Genomic DNA, 23,350 nt, shown 5'->3' on the forward strand with positions numbered 1-23,350 from the left:
GTGGCTCCCTTTTGCCTGTTGGCTCCACAATTGGCTTTTGGTTAGGACAGGTAGAGGAAAAAAGGATGCTGCACTAGGAGGAGACTCTATGGTGGCGAAACCGGACTTCCAGATGACTCCAGAATTGAACGGGGAGGGGGGGGGGCGCTACCAGTCAGGACCTTTGTGGCTCTTTGAGTGCCAACCCCTGCCATAGGGAATATGGCTGACTTTGAGTTAACTGTGGAGAAATGAAATATATGAAGCCTGGATTATCTCTCTCTCTATGTAATGCTTTTTCTTGCAAACTAAGAAATCTTAAGAGATGTTGCATCTTAAATTTTCCACACAAAATTAAAAAAAACAACAGTAATCCTATCCATGTGTGTGTAGCTTCTGGGGGTCTGCAAGAGGACTGGTAAATCCAGGCAATCTCCAGATAGGCAAAGAAGATGAAATTTGGAGACCAGCCCTTTTTATAAATTCCTGGTAACACTGAACTAATTTTTATTTACTGAATTGTACTGTATATGCATTAACTACATTTGGTGAATATTGTGAACCACTTTGAGAAATAGCCCAATTAAAAAGTGAGAAAAAGTTTAAGAAAATGAGGACTGACACCTGTTTTTCCAAAAAATCACTTTGGATTTAGCTTCTGTGTTTTGAAATCTGTGAAGTGTCATCCATCTCAATATTGGAGAACACAGGAGAACAGCAACCATTCCATTAAAAAACCAGAACCACTCAAAAGGATAAAATATTTTTTTATTTATAGTCTTATAGTAAAGGGAAGCCTTAACTTGCAAGACAATTCTTGGGCAGTATGTACAACATACTTCAGTTCCATGGAATAGACTCACACCTGGACAGAGACCAAGCTACATTTGTACACGCTAAATTCAGAAAACGTCACAAACAAGTGTGGAAAGAAGACAAAAAAAATATCACACATACCACACACACATGCATGTACATATCCATGCATATGTGTGTACACACGCATACCTATGCGCAAAGAGGCCTTTGCTTGCTTACTGCCTAGGCCTCTTTGATTCACATGGGAAACTGGCCCATTTGCCAGAGAGCAGGTCCACACTTTAAATGCATTTATTAGTACCAAGTAACAAAGCTTGTGTGTATTTACATTAAAAAAGCTGGGTCTGTTTCTGAGAAATTAAAAACAGAAAAGGGAAGAATTTAACATGGTTTGAATCTATCGCTTCACGTTACCAATGTCCATAGCAGAAGAAGGAATCTGGCCAGACAGAGATTCCTTTGGAGGAAATAAATACCAATTCATCATTTGCCAAAATACAAAAAGGAAATGAATCTCTATGCCTCACCGTGAATCTTGCATCATCCCTTCAGGCAACAAGGATCATCCATGCATGCTTCTGCATGCTTCTTTCCTTTACCAAGATTCTTCTGGGGCTATCTGAATTTATTATCATAAATAGCAATATTTTGATCAAAGCAACAGAGGCTGGTGCAGTTCTAGTGGAAGCATGGAGAGTTCACTATTTCCACACATGCCAGGCAATCTCAGAGTCATCAGTTTAATCAACTGGTCTGGGCTTTCCTGGTACTAGAACCTGGCAGCCGCAGGGCAGAATTGCATTCTGCTCCGAGCTATGGCTGGTGTCATCCCGACGGTAATCTACCAAGCCAGAGTCGGGTTAACTTTAAAAGGGCCAGAAAGGGACAAGGAATAGAGGAAGCTGCAGTCCGAGAGCCTCTACTAAAGAAAAAGGAAAGTCCTTAAGCAGCCAGCAAGTGTCTAATGGCAGCGGGAATCAAGGCCTCTTCTAGCTGGCCTCCATACGAAGTTTCTTCCGGCTTTGAGGCTCTTCCAGCTCAGATTCCGAACTGGAGTCAGAGCCACCATCAAAGGCGGAGATGGTGCTGCCTTTGGGATTGGTGTAGAGGCTGTTGTCTGAAGAGGAATAGTTGGCCTGCAGCTGAGCACTTGACCTTGCCTTCTCCAGTGCACGAACTAAAAGGTAAGATCAAGAATATGGAAATGGATGTAGGAAAGGCAAGCAAAGCGTACAAGCTAACTGATATGGGGGCAACCACTTGACCTCTTTATTGCCACTAAGTTAGGTACTTAACTGTTTTTCAAAGCAAGAAATTTCCACAAAGCAGCTTACCACCAATATGGTAAGAGTGCTAATTTAAGTCTAGTTGAATCCTCAATCAATATCATGAATCCTGGAATATACTGGAGGTTATAGTAGCGTTTTCTTTTTAGATCACAGGACTCCCCCCTCCCCGAAATAATGTCTTGTTTCCAGTGGGTTGTTGGCTTCCTCTTAAACTATTTTTTATGACCTATCCTTTAGATTTCTCCCTCCACCAACTTCTGAAACCCTATACAACTGAAATATTTGCTTTCCTCAGAATGAATTTTATTTATGATTGATTTGAGAAACCACCTCCATATTTTTGTTGTGCCAATTTCAGTTTTATTTCTTATTGCTATGAATTATTTTAATAACAATACTTCTTTCTTCCAATCTATAGTGCTGACATTTTCTATTTAACATTTATATGCCTATTCCCCCTTCTCTCACTCAGGAGTTGTTGAAGTTTAGGAACTTCAAATATAAAGCAGCAGCTTGCCACTTTATTTCTAATACTAAATATATGTTACTTACTTGAATAAAAATGTAATATATATTTTTGTTCTCCATATATAAAATACCAAAACATCATATGCTAACTTGATCTTAGTGTGTCATACTATTACAGTAGTAAATAAAAACATAAATTTTAAAGTACATTAGATCTATTCTAGTTTACTTCAAATATTGTTTTTTGCCCTGAAAGAAAAGAAAATAACCTTCTCTTAACTACTTGAAAAAAAGAACTTAAGTCAGGGCTTCTCAAACAGAAGCGTGTCTCTCTTGCAGAAAAAAAGAATTCAGGAGTGGTGTGAATTTTTGCTACATTATTACAATACATTCATTTTATCCAAAGTTTTATTGTATTGCTTTCATTGTTCATTTAAGTTCGTTTTGGTGTTTGTATTTTTAAGGAAGGTGTATACACAAAAATGAAGTGTGTTGGCAAAAGGTTTAGGAATCCTTGCTTTAGGTATTCCAGGAAGCAATGAAACAGAAGCTATGTGTGTAAATGGGAAATATCAATCCAATTGAGAATATGGACTGCTACATTAATGGATCCATCTTGAGTATATGAAATGGGATAATCTGGCACAAGCACTGGGTAATTAATTTCTCATTCTACTGAAGACCAATAGTAGAAATGACAGCAATAGAATTAGATTATTGCACACAATAGTCAGTAATACTTGATTCACTTTACTCAACCTATTCTTAAGCTTTAGATAGGTAAACAGTCCAGTGTGCTGGGGAAGTGTCTGCATTTTATTTTATTTAAAAAAAAAATGTTTTTCTTTGAGGACTGAAACAATCTCAGCTGACTTGAGAAGGATACTAAAAGCAACAAATGCAACCTTCATGGAGACAAAATGGAAGGTGCTTCTGCAGTGGCATCTGGAATCAGAATGATGTCTGGGGTTTTCTCCCATATTATTTTATATAAGCACTCTACCATCCACTGACTTTTTAAAAATACCTATTATGCTTAGTTATAGTTTTTGTTATATGTTTCTACATTTGAATTGTAAGTTATTACAAATGCTTCAAATTAACCACTTCAGGGCACAGTTAGATCTGAAATACTTATATGTGCACTAGAGGTGCGCACACACATACTGGACTCTCAGGAGCTCTGGTGATAACTTATTGGTCTGCTTCAATTTTGTATAAAGTATTCTTCCAAGGAAGAAAGCCAAAGTTGATTGCATGAAAACTTACACATGCTGCCAATACATAAAACCTTTAAGCTTCTTAAACACCAACACAGTTTTATTCAACACAGGTAATTAGATGTTGATCTATAAACCCCCTATAGAGGGCTTTGTTGGGAGATAGCATAACCTTTAAATCCATGAATATGAAGACCCCAGCTCAGGCATACTGACCTTGTTGTTCCAGTAGGGCATTCTGGCGCCTTAAGTCATCAATATCCTGCTGGTGTGTGTGGTTTTTCCGGCGCATGTACTGGATGTATTCTGTGGCTTTATCTAGGATTTGGGCCCGGGATGCCTGTTGCAATAGTAGTGGAAAAAAAACACCAAATAAAGTCCTAGTTCTGATACATAAAATATAATTCTGACAGACTGCTATATAGATTATATTTGATAATATATTATTAAAATAATCCACATAGGAGTTCCGGTTTGTCAGGCTTCGGAGGCGGCTGGAATGCCTCCGATCCAGCTGGATTTGGAGGCTATTAGTTATCCTGTAGGGATAACTGAAGATAGGGGAGATCTGGGCAGGGGTCTGGGGGCATTGCAACCCCCTTCTCCAGCCGGCTTAACTCCCTTTTCCAAAGGCGGTGGAGCGGCGGTCAGCAATGGCCGCCACAAAGAACCTCTCAGCCGGACAAGTTTTGTGCAGGAGGAAGTTGAGAAAGTGAAAGTTTTTGGCTGAACCCGGACGACAAGCAACATCTGAATATCCTGGAACTTTGGCTCTTTAAGTGATACATTGTTTCCCAAGAAGATCATAAAGTTGCGGTTAAAAGTGAAAGGGAAAGCTTTTTTTTCTCTCCTCACTTTCCTTCCCTACGGAGATAGCAGATGGAAATCGGAAATACCCGCTTTGGCAGCAGAAGGTAACTAACTTTGAAAATTAAAGCCAAGGGGACATTAGATTTCTAAACACTGACATTTAAAAATTAAACTCTTTTTGCTATAAGTGGGAAGGAAGAGAGGTAAATGATTTATACCAAGATTTGCTGAAGGAGACTGCTTGGAGCTTATAAGATCAGAGATTAAATTGCAATAAAACTTTAAAAAATTACCTTGGAATTGTGTAATTGAATTCTACCCCAGGAAGAGAAAGTGTTAAAAGAAGAAAGTGCTAAATGAAACAGTTTGTGCTGATTTTGATTGCTTGATGACTTTGGGACTTTTGTAAACTATCTTTTGAAAGACTAAAAAAACATTTGGATTGTTTAAAAAAAAAATTTCACAATGGTATCTGTTGAAGAATTGAAAATGGAATTTGAAAAGTTAAAAGAAGAGGAACAAGAAGGCAAGGGCTCTTTTGGATCTATTTTTCGCTTCTTAGAAATGGCGATATCTACTTATCAGGAAATGCAACAACAAGAAGGTTGGGATGAAGAAGAAGAAGCCATCTTTAATGGACATATAATTTTAATTGAGGAAGAAAAGGGGAAAAAGGAAAAGAAAATGGAGAATTTAAGTTCTAAAAAAACAACCAAGAAAGGGAAAAATAAGGTGAAAAATCGATATAATGTCAGAAAGCAACAGAAAAGAGGAATACAACAGAGAGGGGAGACTAAGAGGGTGGAGATTGAGAGATGGGGGGTAAAAAGGCTAGATTTGACAAGGAAGGAAGGGAAAAAGTGAAGAGAAGTTATAAAGGCTTAAAACAAGATGTTAAAAAACAGGTTTTTTTTTCAGAGACAAAGGGTAAAATATAATCTAAAAAGAGATTCTGCAAAAGTACATAAGATTGTATTGTAGTATTTGTATTTGAAATAGAGTTAGAAAATTGGAATAACATATGTGTTAATAGAACATTGTAGGGAATGTGTAAAATGTCTAAGATTTAACTAATAGAGTTTAATTAATTAATTTGTTATGGAACATTGTTTTTACCATACTATAAGCTTATTATGTTTTTTATTTTAAAATGTTATGTAGAATGTACTAAGCAGAATCAGAATGGAAATTATGTATTATTTTAAGTGTTAAATTTGGGGGAAAGATAGAAAGGTCTCATACTTCAACCAGTGATTACAGGAAAAAGTTTGTATTAAAGAGAAAAGATAAAAAGATAATTGAAAAAGAACGGACAAAAGATACAAGTATAATGATTTAAATTGAGATTAAATAAATAAAATAGAATTAAGAGAGTGAAAAGAGGGGAGAAGCTATATAGAAAATATAGAATGTTAAACAAGATATGAAATAGTATATAAGGTGAGCATGAATTTGATTTATGTCTGTACAAAAAGTTGTAACCTGGGGTTAAGCCGCTTTCTAAAAAGAAGTTTTATGTCTTTATGTTATGTGTTTTGTTTGTTTATGTTTGTTTATTGAGAATTAATAATGTTGGATAAGAACATATGAAACAGTAATAATATGAAATATAGTAATATGAAATAGATGAAAGTATAAGTTTAATGAATAAAATTGAACAGAAGTAAAGGAAGAAACAGTGAGAAGTTGGAAAAAGAGTAATAAGATATGAAGTTGAATACATAAGATGCATATTAAATTGTGTTTGTATGGAAATGTGATAATTTGGAATTATGTTGTACTTAAATAAGATGTTTTATTTGTTTTGTTAAGCAGCTCTTAGAAAAGATGTTCTATGTTCTTACGTTTTATGTTTTGTTTGTGTATTGTCTTTGAAAATTAATAAAATTTGTTTAAAAATAATAATAATAATCCACATTTGACTAAATTCTTAATTCTAAAAAATTAATTCTTAATTAGGTGTCAGGATATAATCTGTTTTCCAACTTCCTATTTATATAGGAACTCTGTTAATAGTTGCTGATTATAGCATTAAGCAACTATTCTAAAGGGGGTTCTAGGATGATCCTTCCCTGTATTGTCAACTACTTTGTAGATGAGCCCTCTTGCATTCAAAAGAACTTCTGCAGCAAAGCAAAACAAAAAAAACAAAACCTTCTCAAGTGTTGTACAGCAGCTTCTTTGCAAGAGATCAAGTTGCCAGTCATAGCTTCCTTCAACAACTGGAACTATCCAACAGACTTGGCCAATAAACCCTGCAGCAATATCTTTACAAATTGTTAATCTCTTCTTGTAAGGCACTCATGAATGTAAAATATCTTAAATATAGTCTTTCAAGCCTACAGTCCTTGGCATCCATGCATTCATATATTACAGTACCTGCATGTTGTACTGATTACAGTACGGGCATGTTGAACTGAACATTTATGTTTGGGAGTGTGATGTGGAAAGTGAAATACTGCCCTGTTGACTGTACTGTGAAAAGGACAAATTGGAATAATTTTGCTTCCATTTTTCCTTTTTGTAAACAAATGGTAGAATTCTGTTCTGAGTTTCTCATTGTCTTTGAGCACAATATAAAAAGTGTTTGGAAGAGCTCACTGAGCACACAAAGCTTTTATTTTCCTCTGCAAGAGGAGTGTTCTACACTGGAAATGAGCTATTTCAAAATAGATTTTAAATAGTTTACGCTCCTGGTATCAATGCTATAATCAACCAACCAACAATATATAGCTTAATATAACTTAATTGGTTGAAATAATGCATTATAATTCTACTTTATTCCATAGAAAGGAAACCAAACATTTTCCCCAAGTGGTCCCTGCAGAGCAAAATGAACTACTCTGAACTAAATCATTATGACAGAATCCCTGGTGCTCTCTGAGCTTGGTTGTTTGTTTGCAAATGTTCTTTGACTAGGTAACATCATTAGTGTTATTTGATTGTGGGGTTTGCTTTCTGTGTATAAACTGTAGCTTGCTCCACCAGTATTTGTAGGGGTGTGGTTTTCACCTTGTAGTACACTGATTATTGTCCTGCTAGATTGTTTATTTGGTGTTAATCCCTACTCATCTGGGTGTTGGCTGCTAGAGAGAATGTGTTCTGGTCTTTTGGTTTCCTTCTTAGCTTTTTTTTATTTGTCTCTTTTAAATAGTGTGTAAATGTGGTTTATCTCTATGTATCTATTATGACTGATTTGTCTGAATGCCAAGTTTCAGTGAATTCCTTAGCAGCTGTTTGGGTTTAGCATGATTTGGGATGCTCACAAACTGTCAGATGGATTATTTTTTGGTTAATGTTTTTTGCTTTACTTAAGGATATAAAGTCCTCCAAAACACCCTAACTAAATCAAAAGACCCAGTAGTTCAAGAAGAAAAAAACAGGATTCAAACATAAAGTATAAGGATTGTAACAGCCATCATATAGGAGAGTCAGGCAGAAGATTAGCAGAGTGCATCTATGAACACCAATTAGTAGTCTGAAGACACTAAGACAACACCTTAATCTTCCAACATATGGACAGACTCAATCATAGTTTCAACTTGGAAACTGGGAACATCCAAGCCCAAACTAAATCCAAAAATGCCAAAATTCTAAGTATTATAAACATTGCTTACTTTTATTCATCACAAGAGTATTTATTTAAATAATAAACAAATAATAATAAATGGAAAATAATTAGTAATATTAAATAATTACCGGTATAAATAAAATATTGGCCCTAATGCTACCGGCTTTCAGAAAGTACTTAAGATTTGGCTTTTTCCTTAGGTCCTTGGATCAGGATGAGCAGCTAATATTTTGGCTACTATATATTTTTTAGTCATTTTGTAATATTAGAATAAAATGGGTGACATAAATGCTCTAAATAAACAAATAAATAAGCACAAAACAGAAGCAAATATAACTCTGAATATTGTGACTATATAGACATAGTCTTTTAATAGGATATTAGTCCTGATACACTGATGAGATCAATTTATTCCTGATTTCTAGGTGCATCTATCTAAACCAGTTAAAACTATTTTTCTAGACTGCTAATTCAGCTGAGAATATCAGGAAAAAACAATTGTAATTGTTTTAGATTAATATGATTTTTAACTAAAATGTTATTTTATAGAATTAGAACTGAGGGTCGACAGTTGTAAACTAAAATCTCAAATATTCACAATGCAAATTGCTTCTGCATATTTATTTCACTGCGTGTATTTGCATACCTTTGGAGGATTCTAAGACAGTGAAGAGGAACTCACCATGAGCAAATAGACAAGTGTGAATTAATCTCGTTGGATCAAATTAGCGGCTTGGAAACTGGCTCATTGGGAGCAGTTGCATACCACAAGAGGATTCTGGGAGAGTGACAAGCTCACTGTGAATAACAGATAAAGGGGACTATCTCATTGGATCAAACTAGTGGCCTGCATGCTAAATTTTGCAACTAAGAATCTAAATCAGAAGTCTACAAGGGAAATATCTATTTGGATACGCACAATTGTTAAAAGTAATTAAGTCATGGAGAAAGAGGTACTGTGGTGACCTGCAAGATGTATGCTGTTTGTATTCCTGCCTGAGAACTTCAATTATATGTGCACCAAGTGCAAACTGATCAAATTGCTGGAGGAAAACGTGGAAGGTCTAGAGCAGAGGTGGAGAAGTATGGTCCTTTACGTCTTGTGGACTTCAACTTCCAGAATTCCTGAGCTAGCCATACTGGCTCAAGAATACTGGGAGTTGAAATCCACAGGTCAAGAGGAACATATATCCATTCTGACACTCATCCATGAAAATGAGCAGTTTCTGGAAAAAGCAGAAATTTCTAGAAACTTAACATAGTAAGGAAGAAATAACTACCACAAAAAATGGAGATGCAGAAAAGAATGGCCATGTGTCACTTGGAGCTCCCACCCCACCCCGAGAAAACTATCCTTGTCACTGGAACTTAACAATCAATTTTATTTTCTCTCCTTGGAAAAAGGCAAATAGACATCTGGAGAAGGATTTTCATCAAGTGTTCCAGTAACAGGAAAAAAAATAGTCCAGACTGTTACAGGGAAGAGGAATCTCTGGGTGTCCTGAAGAGGAAAGACATGTGATGGATTGGTGACTCACTTCTCAGAGGAACAGAATCAACAAACTGCAGATCAGGTTCAAAGATGAAGGATATGAGGACATTTATCCAAGTAATGAATTATCTTTTTCTTGTCTTTCATGCTGGGACAAATGATATAACCAAAAAGAGCCTGAAAAAAAATCAAGGAGCTATAAGGAACTAGGCAAGAAGGCAAAAGACTTAGGTGCACAAGTGATGTTTTCATCCATATTTCCAATGAGGGAATGGAGGATTTCAGAAATATACTGATGGCTCATGGGATGGTTCCATCAAGAAAACTTTAGATTTCTGGACAATGATCTACACCACCTATATCAGGGGTGTTAATCTGACGGCCTGTGGTCACCCACAGGCCACACCAACCCGTTCCGCAAAGGGAAAAAATGTCACAAAACGTCACATGAGGGCAACGTGACACGGCAAGTTTGACACCCATGACCTACATGATGGGTTCCAGGCAAGAGACAGGCTCTATCTCACAAGGACTGGGGAAAATATGTTTGGAAAACAGCTTGAGTTATCCGAAGTAAATCTGGAGAAGGAAGCCAATTTCTAGGAATAATCCCAAAGCATAAGACCCAAAATAATGATTTCAACAATGAGGAAGGAAGGGCATTTGAATATAAAATAGAAGGTGTAGCTAAGGTTGTTAAGAATAGATCATATCAATCAAATCTTATTGCCTTCTTTGATAAAGTGACCAAGGAAATGTGGTAGATATGCTCTTCAATATCTCCATAAATAACATAGATGAGGGGATTGAAGAGATGTTCATCAAATTTGCAGATGCCACAAATCTGGAGGGAATTCTTAACACTTTGGAAAGCATATTCAAAATTCAGAAGGATCTTGATCAGCTTCAGCATTGGGCCCTATCCAACAAGATGCTGTTCAGTAGTGAGAAAAGTCCTGTACCTAGACAGGAAAAGTCAAATGCACAGGTACAAGAGAGACAGTACTTGATTCAACAGTAGTGCCTGTGAGAGGGATTCTAAGTGTCCTGATGGACCATCACTTAAGTATGAGTCAGCAGTGTGCTGCAGCTACCAAAAAACAACAACACAATCCTGGGCTATATCAACAGAAGGATAGTATCAGCATGAAGGAAGTAGTACTCCCCTATACTACACTGGTGAGGCCTCCTTTGAGAATGCTGCATGCAGCTCTGGTCACAAAACAAACAGATGCTGAAGCCCTAGAAAGAGTACAGAGAAGAAGAACAAAGATGATAAGGGATCTGGAGTCTATGAATAATGACTAAAGGAACTAGGTATGTTTAGCTTTAATGAAGAGAAGACTGAGGGGAGACATAGCCTTCTTCCAATATGAAGGACTGCCACAGGGAAGAGGACATTGATTTATTCTCCATAGCACCTGAGGACAGGACAAAAAGCATCAGAGGGATAGTCAATCTGGAAATAAGGAGGAATTCCCTAACAGTGAGTATTAAGCAGTGGAATGGCTTGCTTCCCAGAGTTGTGGGTGCTCCATTGCTGGAAGTTTTCTAGAAAAGATTGGGCAATCATTGGTCTGTGATGGTATGAGGACTACTGCCTTGAGAATTGGACTAGAAAACTTCCAACATCCCTTCCAGTCCTATGATTCTATGATCTATCCCTGTTTGTTAGGGGACAGACTAGCTTCATATGTTCACGTGAGAAATGAGAAGAGGAGCTGTACTCATGTATGCTTGAACATGAATTCAACTGTCAGTAACAGAGGAAAGGTCTTATTTTGAATTATCATTGTTTCTTATGGCAGAATAAACCAGCCTGTTCAATGTAAAAGTGCATAGTTTTCTTGTATGCTGCCCAGAGTCACTTGCCTGTGAGATGGGTGCCTATGTAAATTAGATAAATAAACAAGTTGTGTATTAAGAAACTCAAGTTAGTATCCGGAGGAGTTGGCTTTTGTTTTTGTTTTTTTGCTGTTATGCTGTTCACAAGCTGTGTGGATCCACTTTTGTTTCTTTATGGGGTTCAATTCTCTGGCTACTTATACAGATAATCCAAACTGCAAAAAGCATTCTTAACTACCAGGCAGCACTTAGCAAAACCTAAGACAAAACATGAAGAACAAAATGCCTGATTCTTTTCTCTGACAAAAAAAAAAAATAGAAACATTTTGAATTTTGTTATGTCAGAACTTAGATACATTGGAATGGAATTTCTTGAGATTCTTTCAATTTGAGGTCACAGTAAAACGTTTTGCTTATTTCATAATTTAAATTGCTAAAGTGATCATTATTTTTAATTGTAACTCAATTAACACAGCAAATTATTAGCATCTTGAGCAAACTTTACTCATAATTATATACACATATCTCTTATGAGTCATTGCACTAGAACAGTGGTTCTCAACCTGTGGTCAACGGACCCCTGGGGGGGCTGCAATGTCATCTTAGGGGGTCTACGAAGACTTGAAAAAATGTTATGATTTAAATCTCAAGTTAATTCTTGGTGGTCTGTGTCCACAAAAGATATTTAAAGGGGGTGAAGAAAAGGCTGAGAATCACTGCATTAGAATATGCAGTTAACCAATAAAACCAGGAATATTATCTTGTTTAGTGTGCATGCATGTTATATAAGTACACACGCACACAAACACTAATATAAATATGTGCTGAGGTTGACCAACCATGTGTAGGTGCCATCAAGATTAGCAATGCTCTGGTTGCCCAATATTTCCAGCAAGAAAAAGTCCAGCACACAGTAATTATTTATATCCAAATATCCTGTTCTGTATGAGAAAAGGCCAGATCAGGGGGGATTTTTCCTGTTCAATCTTATGTGAATGGTTTTTCCTCATTCGGCAAAAGGCTGAGGCCTATGTATAACGTGGACCTCATTCTACCAGCAATTTATGTAACATGATTGTCAAACTCATTCATTAATTATTACCAAAATTTCCATAAACCTTTCAGCAGTATCTTGTAAAATTCCCGTGTTAAGCACATAGCAGCTTGCATTCATCTTGGAGAGGAATAAAAAAGCAGAAAGTCTACCCACATATTTTAGCTAACAAGTTATGTAGGTATCAGATCTCAGTCTTGAAAACTTTTTCTATACAACATGATTAATACATAGGTGTGCCTTGACAATGTCTATGACACAGAGTCATTAGAGGTGACTATACATAAAAATGCTGTCTACCAGGTAAACTATCTTATAATAAGCTTCTGCAGTCAACTTAGACGGGATGATTAACAGAATATCTTTTCCTTGTTCTTTTAGGGACAGCTTCTCAGCCATATCAAAAGCTATTTGCTAACATTATGTCAAACAAAGCAGAAGAAAAATAACCCATTTGTTAAACACCACTGATGTTTGCACCCATTAGGAAGCCAGAAATGTTCAGCAACTACCATTCATGATGTGAGAACAAGAAAATTTTATTCCTTTTTCAATAAATCATATCCAGAAGCCATAGTTTCTTCTTGTCGTCTGACTGAGAAACAAGATAATTTTTTTGGATTACAAGTCATCCAGAGGAGCTATCCATAGAGAGAAGCCATCCAGATTTCTTAGCTGTGCTTACTGGAAGGAGTTACCAAATGAAGAACTGAACAACATGTACCAGTCTGGTGTTGATCCAAGGTACTTCACAATTCTAAAAAAAAGTCTCACTATTACATGGAAAGCACTTATTCTCTAAAATCTTGGGATTAAGTCAAATAATGACTTTATTTAAGTATGTATTTCTCTTATCCAAGTTGAAGGCTGCTAAGCCATAAATTTAAATGCTACTTTAATTACTTTACATACAGTTAAGCTGTAGCTTGCATTCAGAGTAAACAATATAAAGAACACAATACAACAAATTAAACAATAACAATTGTTCATAGACAAGATAGAACTTGAAATGACTGTGCATACCATTGATAGCTCCATCAGAGGGGGAGAGAAGAGTTATAGAACTCTCTGGCTTAAAGGGGGAAATGCTGAGGATTCATTGCAGGACACCCTTCTACTTCTTCTTTTTGTTTAGCCATGTTATAAATTGTCTCATGTGCAATTCATTTTTATAGCCTCAAACTTTCAGCTAAATAAATGTTTGCCGGTGCAAAAAATGAATAACCTGCAATAACTTTTAACCACCTCATAAAATATAAAAATATCTTGCTATCCGTATGTAGAGAAATGTAACATCCTATCAGTTCTAGATAGCCGCATGAAAAACACTCCAGCCTTAAAAGAGAAAAATATTCAGTTACTTGGAAATAGTTGATAATTAAACTACAGTATAATTCATTTTTATTTTTAAAAACATAACAAAAAGTAGAAATCAAACCAAAGAAACCAAAGAAGCAAGGATATTTATTCCAGAAGACTACCTAGGACCCTTGCAGAATTGTCTCCTAGCCCTGGTCCTTTCTTGTTTAGTTATTAAAAATAACAGGGTTGGATGCAACTTCCTTGTGTTCAATGAAGTGTGCGGAAAGCGTATCGCTTCTCTCAATAAACTCACCTTCTCTCCCTGAAGTGAAGGTACAGAATCCCGCAAGCTGTGGAAACTATCCTTGATGTGGTCCCTGCGTTTGCGCTCTAGAGCATTGTGATGAGCACGTTTGTCAGCCTAGGAAATTAAAAACAAAACAACAAATATTAAGTATTACTTTAAGCATGAAAAGATGAGGCTTCCCCTACATCGCTGAAATATAAGGAAAAAGGAAGGCTTGTGGAAGTCAAAGCCCTGCAAAGAAATGAATTGGTCAACAAAATTATCATGAACAAAATTAAACAATTCAGGACAACTGCAATCATGAAAAATAAGTTTTATTAATAAAAGAAGGGCTTTTGTCAAACATTTTCTATTGGTCACATTCATTCAGATATGCATCTCCTCCCTGGAATAAATTATTTTAATTCCAAATAGCACTGCCTATTTTCTTGATATTATTCTACAGAAAAGGCTCACAATGAAAAATGAACAAATAGAGGTTTCATCCAAACTTCCTAACCACAGCAGGAAACCCTGAAAGAATCTTAATTAGTTCAAATATATCTTCTTTTCAGAAATCACCATAGGCATATCTATAAATTAAATCTTCCCAAATAACTCTATATATGCTCGAGTTCTAGATTAGCAGACTTTGTGATATATACAGTTGTATCAGGAGCTGGAGGATAGTTGCAACGGTTTATTACTTTGTTTATAAAGGATACAAATGTAATGCATACATGAAAACTTTTGAGTAAAAACTGTTATAGCTATATTATCAGGTTCATATTCAAAATTTTTCATTTACGCATTATAAAGCTACTAGAACTACTTGATTTTTAGATGCAGTATGATAATTGTACTCTTAAGATTTGGTGTCTAATTTCAAAATTAAATGTTTCACAAATATTTTGCAGTTATTTTATGCATATATTCTATACAAATAGAATAATTTCTTCGACCTGAATTTATGAACAGTAAAGAATGTGACTGTAACTGCAAAGTTTCAAAGATTGCTAAAAGAATCCCTGGGCAATAAAACTATCAGTTTAACAATTGACACACATTAATCCAGATCTTAGTCATCATGTTCCAAGTAGCAGACCATCACTAAATAAATTCAACACATCACTAGCCATTTCTCATCATATCAATTTTCATAGAGCCATCTAAGCAATTACTTGTCTTCCTTTATAAGGATGTTATAAAAATACTTAATACGTCTAGCAGAGGATGATGTGGACCAAAATGGTTCAATAGATAAGAATCTAGCTCATTTTAAATTTAATTTTCTTTTAAGATTAGTTGAACAGTAATTATTAATCTCAAATTGAAAAAAATAAATTTTCAGTTTCTGCAGAAAATATATCTCCATCACTCTACTTCTGCTTACAACTATTGGTTTTTGTTTTAATCGTCACTGCTGTTTGAATCCAGGTGGCAACATGAAATCAAATTATGATGAGTGGATGGTTTGCTTCCAAATACCAAGATAGCCTTGAGTTACAAAGGTCTGGAAATGATCCCACAGACAATTCTGAGCACAAAAACTATCCATAGATGTAAAAGGACTCTGGGTGTGTCTGGACCCCAAATCCAAAGTACAAGATTTTTTTTCTGTAACTGTTTCCTTCAGTTCAGCATGACAGGAATTTACAGGTAGAACCAGACTAAGAAGCAACATTTGTTGTCTTCTGAATTACTTCTCCACAATATACTTACTGAAAGACCCAGACTGTGACAGAAAAGACAAAGTACTCTAGCTACTTGAAACTCTTTATGCTCACAAGCAGAAAAACAACAAAAAGGTAGCTGAAGTAAATGATACTCATTGCTGGCTCAACAAGTCTTATTTCACCATGTACACTAAGAAAAAAAAATATGTGGATGATTAGGGGAAACTGCTAGCACACACACACTAAACTCCAAGATCAAGCTAGGATCTATTATGCAGCAGAAATCATAAAAGGAGAATGGTACAAGGCAATCCCCTGAGTAAATTATATCCATGAACAAGAATCAGGATTGAAACTCACAAATTTCCTACAAGTGTGGATTAAGACCATAAGATAAAAAAGTGTACTAGCTTTAAAACTGTTAACAATCTGAAACTAAAAATCACGAATTTTCTCATCTGAACACAAATAGAAAGTGATATAGATAAATACACTATATAACATTTTAAAGGTATGATTTAATAGCTGGGCCAAATAGCTTTAAAAGAGCAAATTAGCTGGGGGGAAATAGCAAGACAGATTCTTCACTCTAACTTCCAAACTATATGCTAGAGTTCAAAATTATTTCAGGTGTTAATTGGATTTAATCAAATACAGTATTGTACCATCAACTGGAAATAAATGCAAAATGGTGATTAATCCACCAAAGGAGCAAAATTGAGAGCAATGATTACTGACTGCATGTATGTAATGTATTCATAGGTATATGCTGCAATCATAAGAAATCTTTTGCAGACCATAGCAATCACAATTGTTAAACTTCATATATAATAATTGATCCACTTAATATATGTGACAGCTGGAAAATAGATTACAATAACTCATTTTAACTGGAACCTTAAAAAAACCAAAAAGGTTATACTACATAAAACTGCCTCATTACACGATTCTTGTATTATTTCATCTACAAATCCTGACAATGCTGTCATTTTCAGTAATTATACTGCAAAATGAAATGCACAGGCAACTCATTTAGATAGCCTCATTAATAAAAAGGGCATGCATGGTAGCTTATTAGAAGCTCTTATTGTGCCCTTATTCCCAGTTCAAAATACTTTGACCATTAAGTAGACCACTTGTCATTCCTTCCAAAGTTTGTAATTTTGGAGGGCACTAAAGAAATTGTACAAACTTATAAAGTCAACCCAACAGAAGATTCCCCCACCCTCCAGCAGTCTGATTCACTAGCAAAACAATAAAAGCTGGTGATAGTGTGCTAAATTGTCCTGTTTTTATACCGTAATTACTTTGTAAAAACAGAACCAGCTATAGTCGAATATCGTACCTGACTCTGCTGTAATGAATTACTGGCAAGAATTGAGAGCAAGCAAATTGCATTTAAGAAAAGCTGCCAAATCTAATCCAATGAGTTCTGGTTGGCAGAAACCATGCTAGATGCTGATGAATAAGGAGAGCACAAAAACACTGGCTTCCATTCATCAGAGCGAGGTGGCCTAGTGCCATTACTACTTTTATCAGCTATTTTCAAAATAATTTGTCCAGGAACTTAGTTCCTGGCATGAAGAGAGAGCGAGGAAAGAAATCAACATTGGGTTGGGGTTTTGGGGGGCAGCAGAAGCTATTTGTTTATAACCAAACTTGTATGTTATACAAGTTTTATGTACGTTCAAATTAGAACAGAAATATAGTCTTCGACTCACAACAGTTCATTTAGTGACCGTTCAAATTTACAACAGTACTGAAAAAAGTGACTTATGATCATTTTTCACAGTTACAATATTTTCAGCATCCCACAATCATGTGATAAAAATTCAGACACTTGACAATTGGTTCCTTCTTAAGACCGTTGTTCTGTCCCAAGGTCATGTGATTCCTTTTTGCAACCTTCTGACAAGCAAAGTCAATGGGGAAGCCAGATTCCCTTAACAACTAGGTTACTAATTTATCAACTGCAGGGATTCAGATAACAACTGTGGCAAGAAAGGTTGTAAAATGGGGCAAAACTCATTTAACAAATTCTCACTTAAGAACATAAATTTTGGGCTCAATTGTGGTCATAAGTCGAGAACTACCTATAATGGCGTTTGATCCTAACTGTCATATGCTGATTTTAGATGAGGTCAGAATAGATGAGGTGGATAAATATAATCAGGGATGAAATTTTTTTCAGGGACAAAACAGATGCCATCCAGCTATAGTATGATTCTGAAATATTAGGTATTATATATCAAGCACAGGAATTGTCCATTTTGAAATAGTTCAGATTATTTTTTTCAATCTGCTGAATACATTCTGAAAAAATTAGACTCTTAATTCTGTACCTACACATAAGAATGAATATTCTTTCAATTATTTAAAATAATGATGTTATTAACATTCTTGATAGTGTCTAATTCAAATATTCATCCCTCTTAAGTTTAATACCACAAGGGATTTTGTAGTTTGTTCTCAATATTATACAAAAATTGGCCTGCTTGTCTTTAAAGTATACTTAAGAAATGCCACCCAACTTTTCTTTAGGGCAATATAAAATATTATATCATGGAATCATACACATGCAACTAAAATGGGTCACTTCACCCTTAGAACTAGTAATTTACAAATCCTCTGGAAGAGCTCCAACAAATAGAATGACCCATTTCTACACCACTTGGAATGGCATATTATTTGGAGTTTGAATGTTCTGTGACAGAACATTTCTCATGCTTACACACACACATATGAAATTTTTATTTTTATTTATATAAAAAAAAACTTGAAGCAATGCATAGTCACACATATAGTCTACACTGTCTATCCAATTATTTTTCCCTTTTCATTATTTTTTAAAGCAAAGTCAACGCATAGTAATAAAAACATATGACAGGTTACATACTGTAAATAACTCTGTTATTGTTCAGATGCCATGTGTTTTCTTTTTTTGTGTCAACCAGTACTATATCCAAAGCATTTTCTAGGGGTTATTATATTAAAATCTGTTCTTTAATTAATGGAAGTTCATTCTCAGTGTTGGAAATATAGTATACAAACATTGTCAACTGATAAAATTAAATCTTTCAAGCCAGACCACAGAGGCCACTTAGGTCAATTTTGTTTGTTTTGTCTAGCAAAAAACTCCAAGACTCCTGAAATCACCTTAGTGCTGTGCCAGGAATTTAAATCTAACTCCATTACAACTCAATGGATTTGCCTTAATATAATAAGGAAGAGAGATGCTCCAGACACTACTAGGATGCATACAGCACTTTGAACGCAAGTAAGTATTATATAGCATGAATAGCAAACTTTTTCTCTTAGCACAATTTCTTAATATTATCTTAAATTCAATACACACATCTACAAAATAAACTTCAATAAAATTCATCTTTAAATAATTAGTAAAATCAATGTAACAATTATACTTTTCAAAACATTTTTGCCTTTTTGCAACCCATTCAGTGGTGTCTCAACCTAAATTCCGTTCATCACTAAGCTATTTGCCCAAGCGTTCAGACCACAGTTTAAAAAGGAAGTAGTTGCAGTTTAAATCTCTACTACTGTAAATCTATTATGAAACTAGTAATATATATCAGAAAGAAAACAGAAAGCACTTTATTATTTCTTCCTTTTCATCGTAGGTAATAATCCATTCAACAATTAACCCAGATGAATAAAATAAACTGACATTTGATATAAATATCGACATCTTAACTCATGTGGTATATTTCTACCTCAAAGACAAATAGAAAAATGTAACCTGAAAGGAAAACAACGCAGTGGCAAAAACAAGATGTAATGTTGACTTCCCAAAGAACTCTGGGCTATAGGCCCAGAGGAAAGGGCTCTACTTGCAAAAGGAAATGTAATCCAGGATATCTTCCTGTTAATGAAAAATGTAGAGGTAAAATATTTTTAGCCAACCCAAATTTTTAATTCTTCTCCTGCCAAACTTAGTTTTAGGAAATCTGCAACTACCTAGAATAATTTTTCAGGAGGCAAAGAGTTGTTGGCAAATTCATTTGATCAACCTGGACAACGGAAGCTCCTCAAAGAATTCCAGTCAGAGGAGCTCTGGAACGAAATCAATAACTAGAAAGTGCCCAGAGATAATAGAATCAATTAAATGTTACTATTTTATTACAAAAACCATGCAGTCTACATGGTTTGATTCCCAAGGTATGGTTTTTAATGGCTATTAATCAAACAGTATTATTTTCCATCCTGTTCCAAGTTTTTTTTAAAAAACCTCATGTTTAGTGCTTATAAATTTTTGAACACTTATAACACACTCTTATTCATATTACTCAGAAGTTATTCCTATTATTTAATGGCCTTAACTTCCAGTTTGCTGTGTGCAGGAGTACAGCTGCAGTCTTTAAATGAATATTCTTGCTTAGATTTGTTGCATGAATTGCATAACTCTGCAGGGCTTCAGATATGAAGATAAAAAATGCTTTTAAACAAGCAAGGCTGTCCATGTAGCACCTGTCACAATTCTTTAATGTAGTTTCATATTTTTCCAGGAACACTCAGGATCCTCCAAGTAGCTGGAACACAATCTCCAGAGAAATCCTATTGTTTTTAAGGTGTTGTAGAGAAGGCATACACCTTCTCACATTCCAGAGAATCTTTTTTCCTTAAATCTGAGGCCTAGTGTATACAGTAACATACATGTCCTTACATATTTTTCAAATGTATAGAAACATGCCCCAAAGATTTTAAATGTTTCATGTGCACAAAAACTCAATCCAATTGCAAATCAATATTTATTATAGCAACTAGTTAGCTTGCAATCTCATTGAATAAAAACTTTGATTTCAAAATATGAAATCTGATTAAAGTTGGCTATATTTAATTATGGTAGCTATTTAATCTTAATACCAGTCTACTCTTTTGCTAAAAAAAGGCTATGCTTCAGTCATTCCACCTTCATTGTTATCTATCTATAGGAAATAAAACTATGTAAGTTAACAACCAGGCCATGGGTAAATATATCACCATTTACAAGCATTTAAAACTCAGCAACACAATGGTGATATTTCAGCTATGAGCAAAACGAAAGCAACCAGAAAGAACTTTTTCTATGTTTCATCTTGCACTACAACTACAGCCACTGGAAAGGTAAAAAAAACTTGTTATGGTATTACTAGGTTACTTTGTTACAAAGAAGGTTGTTGTTATTACTATTACTGTTTTTAAGTTTTTTTATACCTCAATTGCAAACAACACTAAGTAATTCACAAGTCAAACAGTACGCAGTAAGATGTTGTGTATTACAATGCAGATTTCAAGAAAGAGTATCTTTTGATTCTGCAATTCATTATTAGAATCAGTGGTACAAACAATTATTTTTTCTACATGTAAATCATGAATATTTTATAGATATTATCCAACATCTCAAGTTACAAGGAGCTAACTTAAGGAAAATTTATGTGGTGCACAGCTTTTAAAAAATAATCTTAACCCCGACATAAGAGTAATCCCATTTTCTCACTCCTTAAATTCTGACAACAGGAGGAAGAAAGTGTTCTTCCACAGCCTACAGGGGTAATTGTTGAGACACTACAGACATAAAATCTCTCAAACTAGATGCCACTGTAATTTAGAGAGTGCTTTGCCACTCTGAAACATATTCAGCTGACATTTAATACCAATATAAGGTATTATGTTTAATCATTGTTCCACGGGCCATTTCCCTGCCATAGCACTAACCTGCCAATCTCCCTCCTGTTTCCTATAGCAGGGATGTCAAACTCAAGGCCCGTGGGCTGAATTTGGCCCACAGGTTGCTTAAATCTGGCCCACAAGGCCGGCCAGAAATAGCAAAGGACCAGCCCACGGTGCCTCTGGCAGCCAAAATGGGGCACGGAGAAGCCACACAAGCCCCCACCCCATGCCCCGTTTTGGCTGGCAGGATGCTGCAGGAGGTGTCTGCCCCGTCTCCCACCACCCCTGGCTGGCCTGCAGACAACTACAATGCTGATCCAGCCCTCAAAGAAATCCAGTTTGACAACCCTGGTCTATAGTATCAACAGTTCCTCCTTTCAAAATAACCAGCCTGGCTTTCTGCTGATGTTGGTAAGCAGTAAGCCTCATTCAGTCTGACCTGGTATTAAGCGAATCACTGCATTTGTGAAGTCAGTAACAGGGTTGTTAAGCAAATTTGGATTTCCCATTGACTTTGCTTGTCAGAAGGTCCCCAAAGTCAATCACAATGATCTCAGGACACTGCAACACCGTCATAAATATGAACCAGTTGCCAAGCATCTGAATTTTGATCGTATGACCATGAGGATGCCACAGATGTCGTGTAAGTGTGAAAAACGGCCCCGTGTCATTTTTTTTCAGTGCCGTCGTAACCCGCCACTAAACAAACCATTGTAAGTCGAGGACTACCTGTAGTTACCCCACCTGACCTGTTCCGAATTAGGCTCTTGACCTGTTCTGCAAAGTTCCCATAGAAACACAAGCAATTTTCCATTCTCAGGCCTTTTGCTCCAGCCTAACTCATCCGGCTCCGAAGACAGCCACGGTGACAGGCCCTGCCCTCCTAATCTTTTCCCTCTGCCACCGACCACTAGGCAGACCGGCCTGTAAAAAGTTTTCCTCCAATACAAGGAGAAACGCCCGGCCTTCCCCTGCTCACCAGACACCTCTCAGTCCCTACAACGCCTCTCGCATGCCTCAGCCTCTCGAGCCAGGCTCCGAGGGGGGCACACGGCCAGGCTACCTCCCCCTTCCTCTTCCCTTCTGCCAGTTCCTGTATGCTGCCCACCCCCCCACCCCGGTTAAGGCTCTGACTGCCGGGCCGCGCCTCTCTGCTGGGGGAAGTGTCCGGGAATGAAGGGGGGAATTAAGCGAATGAAAGGCAGAGGAGAGACGTACCGCAGACTGAAACCTCGGCTGCTCTTCCTGCAATAAGAGAGAGATGAGAGACAGGAGAGAGGCAGGCGTTACTGTCAGCGCCGCTCAGCCAAGTCGCGCCCGCCGCCGCCTGGCAATCTCCGCCAGAGCGACCGAGAGAAGGAAGGGGAAGAGAACCCGGACGCAGTCGGGGAAGGAAGGGGGAAAAAAGGGGGGGGGATGCGGGAGACCAGCGAGGCACTCACGTCGCTCTCCACCTCGATGTCATCGTTGTCGCTCATCGTCGTGGCCGGCCGAGCCGTTCGGGGAGGTCTTCCAGGGAAGCGTTGCGGGCCGAGCCGCGGAAAGCCGCCGCCGCCGCTGCCGCAACAACAACAAGCCCCCGCGCGGAGCAGCTTCAGCCTCTTCCTTCTCCGTCGTCGGCGTCTCCGTCGTCTCCTCCTCCAGCATCAACGGCACACGCACCTCGTACTGCACGTGACGGCTGAGCCCCCGCACCGTCCACTCACTCTCGCGTCCGCAGCTCCGCTCGGCTAAGCCTGCTGGGAAATGGAGTCCGCCCCTGATCCGAATAGCAGCGAACGCCGGGCTTTCTGGGACTCCGATCCCCAGAGGCCTTTACGAAGCGGCTTGTCCTCTGACGTCACAGTCTGCGCAGTGTCCGTGCAGTGCATG

At 36.9% G+C, this 23,350-nt stretch overlaps 1 protein-coding gene across 3 annotated transcripts; it reads right to left on the bottom strand.

Annotated features, from left to right (window-relative positions):
• Nucleotides 1-729: 729 nt before the first annotated feature.
• Nucleotides 730-23,327, bottom strand: MAX (MYC associated transcriptional regulator X). Of its 3 annotated transcripts, XM_087950453.1 has the most exons (5): nt 22,921-23,317; nt 14,163-14,270; nt 12,596-12,667; nt 3,992-4,115; nt 730-1,975 (listed from the first exon to the last, which is right to left on the bottom strand). In XM_087950453.1, the coding sequence occupies exons 1-5, from the start codon at nt 22,954-22,956 to the stop codon at nt 1,788-1,790; spliced, it is 528 nt and encodes a 175-aa protein (XP_087806579.1). In that variant the 5' UTR covers nt 22,957-23,317; the 3' UTR covers nt 730-1,787. The 3 variants fall into 3 exon arrangements, with proteins under 3 accessions (XP_087806579.1, XP_026521421.1, XP_026521420.1); XM_026665636.2 differs by lacking the exon at nt 12,596-12,667 and having other exon boundaries at nt 22,921-23,327; XM_026665635.2 differs by lacking the exon at nt 12,596-12,667 and having other exon boundaries at nt 3,992-4,121; nt 22,921-23,134.
• Nucleotides 23,328-23,350: the final 23 nt, after the last annotated feature.

The sequence above is a fragment of the Notechis scutatus genome, chromosome 1 (assembly GCF_049901735.1).
Source record: "Notechis scutatus isolate UNSWTSFEM ecotype Mainland chromosome 1, rNotScu1.2, whole genome shotgun sequence".
Lineage (NCBI taxonomy): Eukaryota > Metazoa > Chordata > Lepidosauria > Squamata > Elapidae > Notechis > Notechis scutatus.